The sequence below is a fragment of the Scyliorhinus canicula genome, chromosome 7 (genome assembly GCF_902713615.1).
Source record: "Scyliorhinus canicula chromosome 7, sScyCan1.1, whole genome shotgun sequence".
NCBI classification, from domain to species: Eukaryota; Metazoa; Chordata; class Chondrichthyes; order Carcharhiniformes; family Scyliorhinidae; genus Scyliorhinus; species Scyliorhinus canicula.
Window position 1 is genome coordinate 208,998,388 of NC_052152.1, and position 12,338 is coordinate 209,010,725.

General features: G+C 44.9%; 1 protein-coding gene across 7 annotated transcripts in view; it reads left to right on the forward strand.

Annotated features, from left to right (window-relative positions):
- Nucleotides 1-12,338, forward strand: part of ralgapb (Ral GTPase activating protein non-catalytic subunit beta) — a 140,298-nt gene that overhangs the window by 24,695 nt on the left and 103,265 nt on the right. For all 7 annotated transcript variants that reach the window (XM_038803826.1, XM_038803829.1, XM_038803828.1 and 4 more), the window contains exons 2-4: nucleotides 3,750-3,970; nucleotides 9,262-9,464; nucleotides 10,510-10,673. In XM_038803826.1, coding sequence (XP_038659754.1) covers nucleotides 3,791-3,970; nucleotides 9,262-9,464; nucleotides 10,510-10,673 — 547 coding nt within the window. In that variant the 5' untranslated portion in view covers nucleotides 3,750-3,790. The remainder of the gene's footprint in view (nucleotides 1-3,749; nucleotides 3,971-9,261; nucleotides 9,465-10,509; nucleotides 10,674-12,338) is intronic.

Sequence of the window (12,338 nt, forward strand, 5' to 3'; positions counted from 1 at the left end):
AAGGGATGAAACAGCTGAAGAAGTTTGGGCAGGATAGCACGAGGCCTTCTCCCCGTGTTTGCCTGAGTTTTGCCCCCACCGCACAAAGATGTGCAAGGTGGGTGGATTAAACATGCTAAATTGCCCCTTAATTGGAAAAAATGAATTTGGTACTTTAGTCCGTGTTTGAACCAAAGCTGTAATGGGGTCAAGAGCTGAGTGACCCCAGCAGAACCCAAACTGCGTCCGTGAGCAGATTATTGCTAAGCAAGTGCCTCTTGATGGCACTGTTGATGACTCCTTCCATACTTTACTGATGATGGAGAGTAGACTGATAGGACAGTAATTGGCTGGGTTGGATTTGTCCTATTTCTTGTGTACAGGACACACCTGGGCAATTTTCCACATTGCCGGGTAGATGCCAGTGTTGCAGCTGAACTGGAACAGCTTCACTAGGGGTGTGGCAAATTCTGGAGCACAAGTCTTCAGTAGTATTGCCGGAATATTGTCAGGGCCCATTGCCTTTGCAGTATCCAGTGCCTTCAGCCGAAGGGTGGAAGTGAATTGTATTGGCTGAAGACTGACATCTGTGATACTGGGGACCTCAGAAGGAGACGGAGATGGATCATCCACTCGGCACTTCTGGCTGCAGATTGTTGCAAATCTCTCCGCCTTGTCTTTTGCACAGATGTGCTGGGCTCCTCCATCATTGAGGATGGGGATATTTGTGGAGCCTCCAGTGAGTTGTTTAATGTCCACCACCATTCACGGTTGGATGTGACAGGACTGCAGAGCTTAGACCTGATGCGTTTGAAGTGGAGTCGGTTGGCTCTGTCTATTTCTTGCTGCTTATGCTGTTTAGCTCACAGGTAGTCCTGTGTTTAGCTTCACCAGGGTGGCACCTCATTGTTCGGTCTGCCTGGTGTTGTTCCTGCCATGCTCTCCTGCACTCTTCATTGAACCAGGGTTGATCCCCTGGCTGGGTGGTAATGGTAGAGTGGGGGATATGCCGGGCCATGAGGTTACAGATTGTGGTTGAATACAATTCTGCTGCTGCTGATGGCCCACAGCGCCTCATGGACGCCCAATCTTGAGTTGCTGGATCAGTTCGAAGTCTATCCCATTTAGCCCTGTGACAGTGCCACACAACACGATGGAGGGTATACTCAATGTGAAGACGGGTCTTTGTCTCCACAAGGACTGTGCGGTGGTCACTTCTTCTGATTCTGTAATGGACAGAAGCATCTGTAGCACGCAGGTTGCTGAGGACGAGGGCAAGTACGATAGCACAGTAGTTAACACTGTTGCTTCACAGCACCAGCTTCCCAGGTTCGATTCCTGGCTTGGGTCACTGCCTATCTGGAGTTTGCACATTCTCCATGTGTCTGCGTGGGTTTCCTTCGGGTGCTCTAGTTTCCTTCCACAAGTCCCGAAAGACTTGCTGTTAGGTAATTTGGACATTCTGAATTCTCCCTCAGTGTACCTGAACAGGTGCCAGAATGTACACATTCCATACAAGTACTGTACACACCCCTGTCTGCACCAACGGAGCTGAGGTGGAGATGGTTAACAGCTTCAAATCACCAAAAATCTGTCCTGGTCCACCCACTCCAACGCTACCACCAAGAAAGCACAACAGCGCCTGTACTTCCTCAGGAAACTATGGAAATTTGGCATGTCCACACTGACTCTTACCAACTTTTACAGATGCACCATAGAAAGCATCCTATCTGGTTACATCACAGCCTGGTTGGCAACTACTCGGCCCAAGACTGCAAGAAACTTCAGAGAGTCGTGTACACCGCCCAGTCCATCACACAAACCTGCCTCCCATCCAGTGACTCTTTCTACATCTCCCGCTGCCAGGGGGAAGTGGGCAGCATAATCAAAGACCCCTCCCACCCGGCTTTCTCGCTCTTCCAACTTCTTCCATCGAGCAGGAGATACAAAAGCCTGCCAACATGCACAAAAACATTCAGAAACAGCTTTTTCCCCACTGTTACCAGACTCCTAAATGACTTTCTTGTGGTCTGACCTGATTAATACTACATTCCTGTATGCTTCACCCGATGCCGGTGTCTATGTATTTACATTGTGGACCGTGTGCTGCGCTTTTATGTGTTTTCTTTTTCTTTTCTTTTATTTTCATGTACTAAATGATCTGTTTGAGCTGCTTGCAGAAAAATATTTTTCACTGTACAGGATAATAAACAAACAAATCCAAGAAAAATGTGGCGACCCGGGGATTTTCACAGTAACTTCATTGCAATGTTAATGTAAGCCTACTTGTAACAATAAAGATTATTATTATAAAATTAGAAGTATGATTTCCCCTCTTGGTTCCCTCACCACCTGCTGCAGGCCCAGTCTAGCAGCTCGGTCTGTGGTGGTACTACTGAGCCATGATGTGGACCTGCGACACCTGTGGAAGGAGCTGTGCTCCGAAAGCTTGTGTTTGAAACAAACCTGTTGGACTTTAACCTGGTGTTGTAAGACTTCTTACTGTACTACTGAGCGACACTTGATGAAGGACATTGAAGTCCCCCACCCAGAAGCATATTCTATGCCCTTGTCACCACCCTCAGTGCTTCCTCCAAGCGGTGTTCAACATGGAGGAGCACTGATTCATCAGCTGAAGGTGGCCAGTAGGTTTCCAATTAAGGGGCAATTTACCGTGGCCAATCCACCTACCCTGCACATCTTTGGCTGCATGAAACCCACACAGACACTGGGAGAATGTGCAAACTCCACACGGACAGTGGCCCGGGGCCGGGATCGAACCCGGCTCCTCAACGCCGTGAGGCATCAGTGCTAACCACTAAGCCCCCATGCTGTCTAAGGTATGATTGTGTGATACAACCAATGCCTGGTTCGATGCCGGGTGGTCTGTCCGGTTTAATGTCTTGTGTTTTCGTAGCAGTTGAATACAACTGAATGTCTTGCTAGGCCATTTCAGAGGGAATTTAAGAGTCAACTACATTGCTGTGGGTCTGGAGTCACATGTAGGCCAGACCGGGTAAGGACGGCAGATTTCCTTCCCTAAAGGGCATTAGTGAACCAGATGGGTTTTTACAACAATCGACAATGGTTTCATGGTCATCATTAGACTTTTAATTCCAGATATTTTCTTGAGTTTAAATTCCTGCCGTGGTGGGATTCGAATCTGGGTGCCCAGATCATTATTCTGGGTCTCTGGATTCCTAGTCCAGCGACAATACCACTATGCCACCGCCTCCCCACTGCCTTCAACTTCAAGATCGTGTTTCATAGAAATATCGCTATAAATGTTTGCACCATCTGAACATCTCAACTCTGCTTGGCTGCATTGGGAAGTTAACACAAATTATTGTATTATGGAGTAACTTACCACTGAATCAAACGGTATATGTGGGTTCGAGGGGCAATTAGATCAGATCCTGGCAACAGAATTCATTTAAGGAATATAGTGATAAAGAAGGTAGGTGTGTGTATTCACAAAGGCTTGTTAGACCTGGAGGGGGGGTTTTTTCACTTCTGAATTTTACTCTTTTACTTATTATCCTAAATCCTCCCATCTTATATTTCCAATAATATTCCACTTGGCTAGAGTCCTAACCTTTTAGCTAAAGAGAATCTTGGCAAGTATCTACTTGGCAAAGCGGTATTGGGTGTGACAATGCTGGGAGCTCTGAAGTCGGTTTGTTTTGGGGACTGGACTAAAGGTTGGGGTGATTTTAAATGTTTCTTTAAAACCATGAGTCATGTGTTGGTGTCTGATTCTTGTCTTTCAGGCAGATGTTGAAGTGAGTGGGTCGTATGGTACTCATGCACCATGTATTCTGAGTGGCGATCTTTGCAACTCGTCATCCAGAGCGACCGAGGTCACATGAGTGTTCTGCACAGTTACCCCAGCATTGTTGGTAAAGAGGTGGCTCATGCTGTGGTTCGTCCTCTGGGGCAGGGACTGAACAGTTCAACTAGCAATGAAAGCATTCTAAAAACCGACAAAGAGGTAAGTCATTCGAAGATTGATCCTTGTGCTGGACTTTTAAGTTTGAAATAAGTTTTTGAGTAATTTTCAAAATGTCCTATCCTGTGTACATTAAAAAAGAAACAAAATTGTGTGCATTGTATATATAATATATACATATATAGGTTTATGGAAACTTGCAGTACAGGAAGCGACCATTCAGTTCATTGTGTTTGTGCCAACTCTTTTGAAAGAACTAGCCAATTAGTCTTACTTGCTTGATTTTTTTTTTTCCCCTGTTGTCCTCTCAATTTTTTCTCTTTAACGTTTTTATTCGATTCCTTTTTATCAAGGTACTATTAAATTTGCTTCCACTGTCTTGTCAAGTTTTACGTTCTTGATCATAACTGGCTACGTTTTTTTAAATGCTTTTCCTCTTTTCTCAAGTATCTCAAGTAGGGGGCAGCACGGTAGCATGGTGGTTAGCATAAATGCTTCACAGCTCCAGGGTCCCAGGTTCGATTCCCGGCTGGGTCACTGTCTGTGCGGAGTCTGCACGTCCTCCCCGTGTGTGCGTGGGTTTCCTCCGGGTGCTCTGGTTTCCTCCCACAGTCCAAAGATGTGCGGGTTAGGTGGATTGGCCATGCTAAATTGCCCGTAGTGTCCTAAAAAGTAAGGTTAAGGGGGGGGTTGTTGGGTTACAGGTATAGGGTGGATACGTGGGTTTGAGTCGGGTGATCATGGCTCGGCACAACATCGAGGGCCGAAGGGCCTGTTCTGTGCTGTACTGTTCTATGTTCTATCTTTAGTCTGTGTCACCTGGACACCAAAGTTCCTGGCAAAATGTACCTAGTTACCCAATTATTTTGATCCCTCCTGAGGGTAACCTTGCTGTAACATCACATGTTCACCTCAGGTGAATGATGTACAGGGCTTCAGTGAAGCAAATGGTGATTTTAAAAACAACAAACCCTCCTGGAAATAACCACACACATGTGAATTTCTGGCTTTGAGCAGGTCAAGAGTTAAGATTTATTTCTTCACAAAATAATGAACTCCACCTTTTGAGCTAGTAATTGGTCAGATGTCCCAGCTCGCTTTGAATGATGTATGTTCTTGACTAGAGGAGTTAAGATCTCTGCCCCAGCCAGAAACCATGTCTAACTTTCCCTTGAAAGAATTCAGCAAATGAGCATCCACTGCCTTACAACATTGGTCGCAAATCGTTAAAAGAGCTGTGCATTTGAACAGCAAGATTTATTTATTTCTACACTGACTATTGTTCTTCCCCATGGAGCTGCATCTATTTTCAACATGTGCACTGTAACACCACACTTTGCTAAATTAAACATAATTTGTTAGATGATCCAGTGCACCTGGATCTGCTTGCAGTAGAATAACTTTGTGTAAAATCCTGGCTCTAAACATATCTAATCATCTCTAAACTTGCAGTTGGTTCACGCACTGTTTAATTTAGATCATTATGAAAATAGTAAACAGCAGCATCCCTCACACTGATCTCCCTGGGGTTCCGTTGGTAATCCATTTCCAAGCAGGTCCAAATCCACCTGCAACCACTTTCTATCTGCAGGTTTTCAGGCAGTCAGTTATCTATCTAGCACTTTAGATTGTAAAAAAAAATCCTCATGCAGTACCTTAACAAAAGCTGGAGAGACTAGGTTCGCTTCACCTGATATCTTAGCGATGGACGGCACAATAGCACAGTGGTTAGCATAGTTGCTTCACAGCTCCAGGGTCCCAGGTTCGATTCCCTTGGGTCACTGCGGAGTCTGCACGTTCTCCCCGTGTCTGCGTGGGTTTCTTCTGACCTAATTCTGCCCCTATATTTTATTGAATCCCTACAGTATAGAAGTTGCCCATTTGGCCCATCAAGTCTGCACTGACCCTCCGAAAGAACAGTCTACCCAGGTCCATGCCCACCCATCCTATCGCCTATCATGGCTGATCCACCTTACCTGCACATCTTCGGACTGTGGGAGGAAACCGGAGCACCCGGAGGAAACCACGCAGCATGTACAACAGAGGTTCACCAGATTAATCCCTGGGATGGTGGGATTACCTATGGGGAACAATTGAGTAAACTGGGCCTGTATTCTACGTACAAACATGTATGTGAATTAAGAGCTGGAGTAGGCCACTCAGCTTCTGATGACTGATCTTATTTTAACCTCATCTCCACATTCCTGCCTACCTCCAATGACCTTTCAACCGCTTACTTATCAAGAATCCGTTTACCTCTGCTTTCAAAAATATTCAAAGACTTTGCTTCCAAAATCTTTCTAGGCAGAGTTTCCAAAGGATCATTCCCCTCTGAGAGAATGAAATTCTCCTCATCTCTGTCTTAAATGGGTGACCCCTTACGTTTAAACAGTGACCACTTGTTCTAGATTCTCTCAGAAGAGCCTCTTACTTTTGTAAATCTCAGTGGATACAAGCTTAACCTATCCAACGTTTCTTTACGATTCAACCTGCCCATTCCCGGTATTAGTCCGGTAAAACTTCTCTGAACTGCTTCCAAAATATTTACATCCTTAAATAAGGAGACCAATACTGTACACAGCACCCCACATGTGGTCTCAATAATGCCCCGTACAACTGAAGCATAAACTCCCTACTTTTATGTATTAGTTCCCCTTTCAATAAACAATAACATTCTATTAGCTTTCCTAATTACTTGCTGTATCTGCATATTAACCTCTTGTAGCCCGTGCACTTGGACACCCAGATCCCTCTGCATCTCAGAATTCCTTTTTTTGAAAGAATGAGAGGTTATCGCATTGAAAAATTCAAAATTCTCACAGGACCTGACTGGGTGGAAGTAGGTAAGATGTTTCCCCTAGCTGATCAGTCTAGAACCAGGAGATGTAATCTCAGAATAAGGGGCAGGCCATTTTGGACCGAGATAAGGAGTGGTTTCCTCCCTCGTGGGGTGGTGAGTGTTTGGAATTCTCTGCCCCAGAGGATTATAGAAACTTATTCATTGAGCATGTTCAGCACAGAGATCGGTAGGTTTCTGGAGTCTAATAACATCAAGGGATATGGAGATAGTGTGGGGAAAGTGACATTGAGGTGGATGAACAGCCATGATCTAATTGAATGGCAGAGCAGTGAAACAACTACTTTGGTTCAGCCTTCATGGAAGAAGGCACAAATAACTTTGCAGAAATGCTGAGGAACCAAGGTTCTAGTGAGAAGGAGGAATTGAAGAAAATTTAGTAGAAACGTAGTGCTGGTGAAATTGAAAGCTGATAAATCCCCAGGGCCAGATGATTTGCATCCCAGGGCACTAAAAGAGGTGAACAAGGAAATAGTGAATGCATTGGTTGTCATTTTCAAAATTCTCTAGACTCTGGAACAGTCCCAGCAGATTGGAAGGTGACAAATGTTAACCCCACTCTTTAAAAAAGAAGTGGGGGAGGGGAATTGCAGACCAGTTAACCTAACATCAGGAGTAGAGAAAATGCAAGAATGTGATAACGGACACTTAGAAATATCAATGTGATAAGACAAATTCAACATGGATTTATTAAAAGGCAAATCATGTCCTGCAAACCTACTGTGTTTTTTGAGGACATAACTAGCAGAATAGATAAGGGAGAACCAGCGGATGTGGTATATTTTGAATTTCAGAAAGCTTTGATAATTCTCACATAAGAGGTTAGTGTGTCAAAGTTAAAGCGCAAGGGATTGGGAATAATAAATTGGCATGAATTGAGAATGGCAGACCGGAAACCGAGGAGGAATAAATGGTCTTTTTTGGAGGGGCAGGCAGTGACGATTTGGGTACCACAGGGATCAGTGTTTGGGCCCCGGCTATTCGCAATATACATCAATGATTTAGATGAGGGAACCAAGTGTAATATTTCCAAGTTTGTTGGCGACACAAACTTTGGTGGGAATGTGAGTGGCGAGGAGGAGTTAAGAAGCTTCAATGTGATCTTAGACAAGTTGAGTGAGTGGACAAATACACAGCAGATTCAGTCTCACATCGATATATGGCAAGTTATCCACTTCGGTAGAAAAACAGAATGGTGGGGTATTATTTAAATGGTGATAGATTGAGAAATGTTGCCATATGAAGGGACCTGGGTCCCCTTGTACACCAATCACTGAAAGCAAACATGCGGGTACAGCGAGCAGTTAGGAAGGCAACTTGTCTGTTGGCCTTCATTGCAAGAGCATTTGCGTACAGGAGCAAGGATGTTTTATTGCAGGGCCTCAATGAAACCACACCTGAGCATTGTGTGCACTTTTGATCTTGCCTCAGAAAGGGTGTACTAGTCATAGAGGGATTGGAGGGAAAGTTCACCAGACTGATTCCTGGGATGTCAGGGTTGTTGTATGAGGAGAGATTGGGTTGACTAGGCTCGTGTTGGCTGGAATTTGGAAGAATGAGAGGGGATCTAATTGAAATGTACAAGATTCTGACGGAGCTGGGCAAACTGGATGCGGGGATGTTGTATCGTCTGGCTGGGGGGGAAGGGAGGTTTAGAACAAGGGATCACAGTCTCAGGATACAGGGTTGGACATTTAGGATTGAAATTAGAAGTTTCTTCACTCGGGAGTGGTGAACCTCTGGAATTTTCGACCACAAAGTTGTGGAGGTTAAGTCACTGAATACATCTGAGAAGGAAATAGATTTCTAATAATCTTTATTGTCACAACTAGGCTTACATTAATCCTGCAATGAAGTTACTGTGAAAAGCCCCTAGTTGCCACATTCCGGCGCCTGTTCGGATATACAGAGGGAGAATTCAGAATGTCCAAATTACCTAACAGCACGTCTTTCGGGACTTGTGGGAGGAAACTGGAGCACCCGAAGGAAACCCACGCCGACACGGGGAGAACGTACAGACGCCGCACAGACAGTGACTCAAGCCGGGAATCGAACCCGAGTCCCTGGCGCTAAACACTAAAAATGTCAAGAAGTATGGGGAGAGTACGAGAGTATTGCTTTGAGGTACAGAATCAGCCGTGATTATGTTGAATGGTGGAGCAGGCTTGCTGGGCGGAATGGCCTCCTTCTGCTCCTAGTTTCTATGTTTTTTTAAACTGAGTGCTTCGTATCTCCCTCAAATTTTGGAAACCCCTGACTCAACTTTGAAATATCTGTGGCATTTGGCTGGGGGCAGTTTCTGACCACAACTGGAGAATTAACATCATCTTACTGGCTGACTAGAAACTGAATGATGGGAGTGACCTTGCTGCAAAAGTGGTGTGAGGTTGATTGATACTGGCGAGTTCTATCTGGGTAATTTGAAAAAATGGTTTTAAGCGTGGACACTGATATTGTGCTTTATTCTTCTGAGCAGGTGAAATGGACCATGGAGGTGCTCTGTTATGGACTGACACTACCTCTGGATGGGGAAACAGTCAAATTGTGTGTGGATGTTTATACTGACTGGATCATGGCTTTGGTGGCTCGTCGTGACTCTATCCCTCAGCCCATTATCAAAGAACCAAATTTATATGTACAAACTATTCTCAAACACCTTCAGAATTTGTTTGTTCCCCGGTAAGTATCAAAGACGTGCCTCAGTGGGAATGTAAGGCAGGCAATAGTGGAATAGTGTCATTATGAATCCCGCCCTACCTCCCTTTCATAGAGAAACAATTGGCACGGGATAAATACTGTATGCTGTTCTGCTCCCATCTGTTTTATACTCTTTTAAGCAAGTACTCCCTGGTGTACTGAGATTGCAGTTCCCTGAGGGTTTTCTTTGAATTTAAGTCACATAATAGACTGACGCCTATCGCAATAAATACAAACTCCATTGAAGCATTAAAGAAAAGCGAACAGCAGCATTAGCCGGTTTTGGAGGAAGATAGAATAGGAAGGCCAGGGGCGGCACGGTGGCACTGTGAGCTTTGCTGCATCACAGCACCAGGGACCCGGGTTCAATTCCGCCCTTGGGTCATTGTCTGTGGAGTTAACACGTTCTCCCCGTGTGTGCGTGGGTTTCCTCCGGGTGCTCCGGTTTCCTCCCACAGTCCAAAGACGTGCAGGTTAGGTGGATTGACCATAATCAACGGATGGGGTTGCAGGAATAGGGCGGTGCACTAGGCCCAGGTAGAGTGCTCGTTTGGATACTCGATGGGCCAAATGTAGGGATTCTATGGGTTAAAATATTCTATAATCTGAATCTTGAACACAGACTAAAAGGAGGGGTGGTATCAGTTGAGTTGTCTTTTGTCAGCAAATTATTGTGTACTTTAAATCTCCATAAAATCAATTTCTGTCCCATTTAAGCTGGCAGCATTTCTTTGCTGCAACAAAATTAAACCGGCTATTCCATAATGACAATTTGCAAGAGTTTTGTGGCTATCATGTTGAAAAACTGAGTTGCTACAGGCTTGAGCAACGTCTCTGCTCCTGGGCAGGGCAGAATATGTGGTTACTGTACAGGGAAAACAATAATCAAACTTAATGTTGTGAAACTAAAGGATTGGGATTCAATAACAAAATTAACAATGGCTGAAGCCAAGCTAAATTGAATTGAGATGTTGCATTGTTCCATAATGTATTCTTAATATTCATTTTTAACACCATTTTCTTTCAGACCAGAGTATGCTCATAACCAGATCACACTCTGCCTGCGAGTTCTAGCAGCAGTCCAGAAATTAGCACGCGAATCAGCCAACATGTCGAGGGAAACCTGGGAAGTACTGTTACTTTTCCTACTGCAGATAAACGACACTCTTTTGGCAGCTCCGACAGTTCCAGGTTTGTATATAGGCAGTGACCCCAAAAGCAGCATATATTTATATCACATTTTTAACGTGGTGAAACCTTCCATAATATTTCAAAGGAGTGTAAATCAGACACACATTCTATATCTCAAGGAGGTGGTGGAGAAAGTGACCAAAAACTTGGTCAAAGAGAGTAGATGTTAAGGAGCATCTTGAAGGACGAAAGAGGGAAGAGACCGGTTTACAAAGGAAATTTCAGAGCTTAGAACATAGAATATACAGTGCAGAAGGAGGCCATTCGGCCCATCGAGTGCGCGGACCAACTTATGCCCTCACTTCCACCCTATCCCAATAACCCCTCCTAACTTTTTTTGGACACTAAGGGTAATTTATCATGGCCAATCCACCTAACCTGCACATCTTTGGACTGTGGGAGGAAACCGGAGCACTCGGAGGAAACCCACGCACACACGGGGAGAACGTGCAGACTCCGCACAGACAGTGACCCAGCAGGGAATCGAACCTGGGACCCTGGCACTGTGAAGCCACAGTGCTAATCACTTGTGCTACCGTGCTGCCCTTGGGGCCCAGGCAGTTGAGTGCATGGCCACCAATGGCGGGGCAGTAAAAACAAACAAGTGCAAGAGGTCAGAATTTGAGCAGTGCAGCATTCCCGGAGCGTTGTGGGGCTGGAGGAGGTAACAGATCATAGAATTTACAGTGCCATTCGGCCCATCGAGTCTGCACCAGCCCTTACAAAGAGCACCCTACTGAAGCCCATGTATCTACCAATCCAAGGATATATGTCCTATCAAAAGGACAGGCAGATGGGCAAAGGGGGCGGGGTTGGATTGTTAGAAAGGAATGAAGTTAAATTGATAGCATGGAGCGATATAGGATCAGAAGGCATAGAATCTCTGTGGGTAGAGCTGAGGAATCGCAACGGTAAAAAGACCCTGATGGGAGTTATGTACAGGTCCCCTAGCAGTAGTCAGGATGTGGGGCAGAAAATAAATCAGGAGATAGAACAGGCATGTAAAAAAGGCAATATTACAATAATCATGGGGGACTTCAATATGCAGGTGGACTGGGAAAATCAGGTTGGCATTGGATCCCAAGAAATGGAATTTCTGGATTTGGTGATGTGTAATGAGGCAGACTTGATTAGGGAACTTAAGGTGAAGGAACCCTGAGGGAGCAGTGACCACACTATGATAGAATTTACCCTGCAGTTTGAGAGGGAGAAGCTGCAATCAGATGTAACGGTATTGCAATTAAATAAGGGTAACTTATAAAGACATGAGGGAGGAGCTGGCCAGAGTTGATTGGAGAAGGAGCCGAGCAGGGAAGACAGTGGAACAGCAATGGCAGGGGTTTTTGGGGGTTATTAGGGAGGCACAACAGAAATTCATCCCAAGGAGGAGGAAACATGCTAAGGGGAGGACAAGGCTGGCGAGGGGCGTCAAGGACAGCATAAAGGCTAAAGAAAAAGCATAAAAAGTGGCGAGGATTAGTGGGAAACCAGAGGATTGGGAAGCCTTTAAAAGCGAGCAGACAACAACTAAAAAAGCAAGGGGGGAGAAGATGAAGTACGAGTGCAAGCTAGCTAGTAATATAAAGGAAGATAGGAAGAGATTTTTTTCAATATATAAAAGGTGCGAGAGAGGCAAAAATAGACATTGGACCACTAGAAAATGTG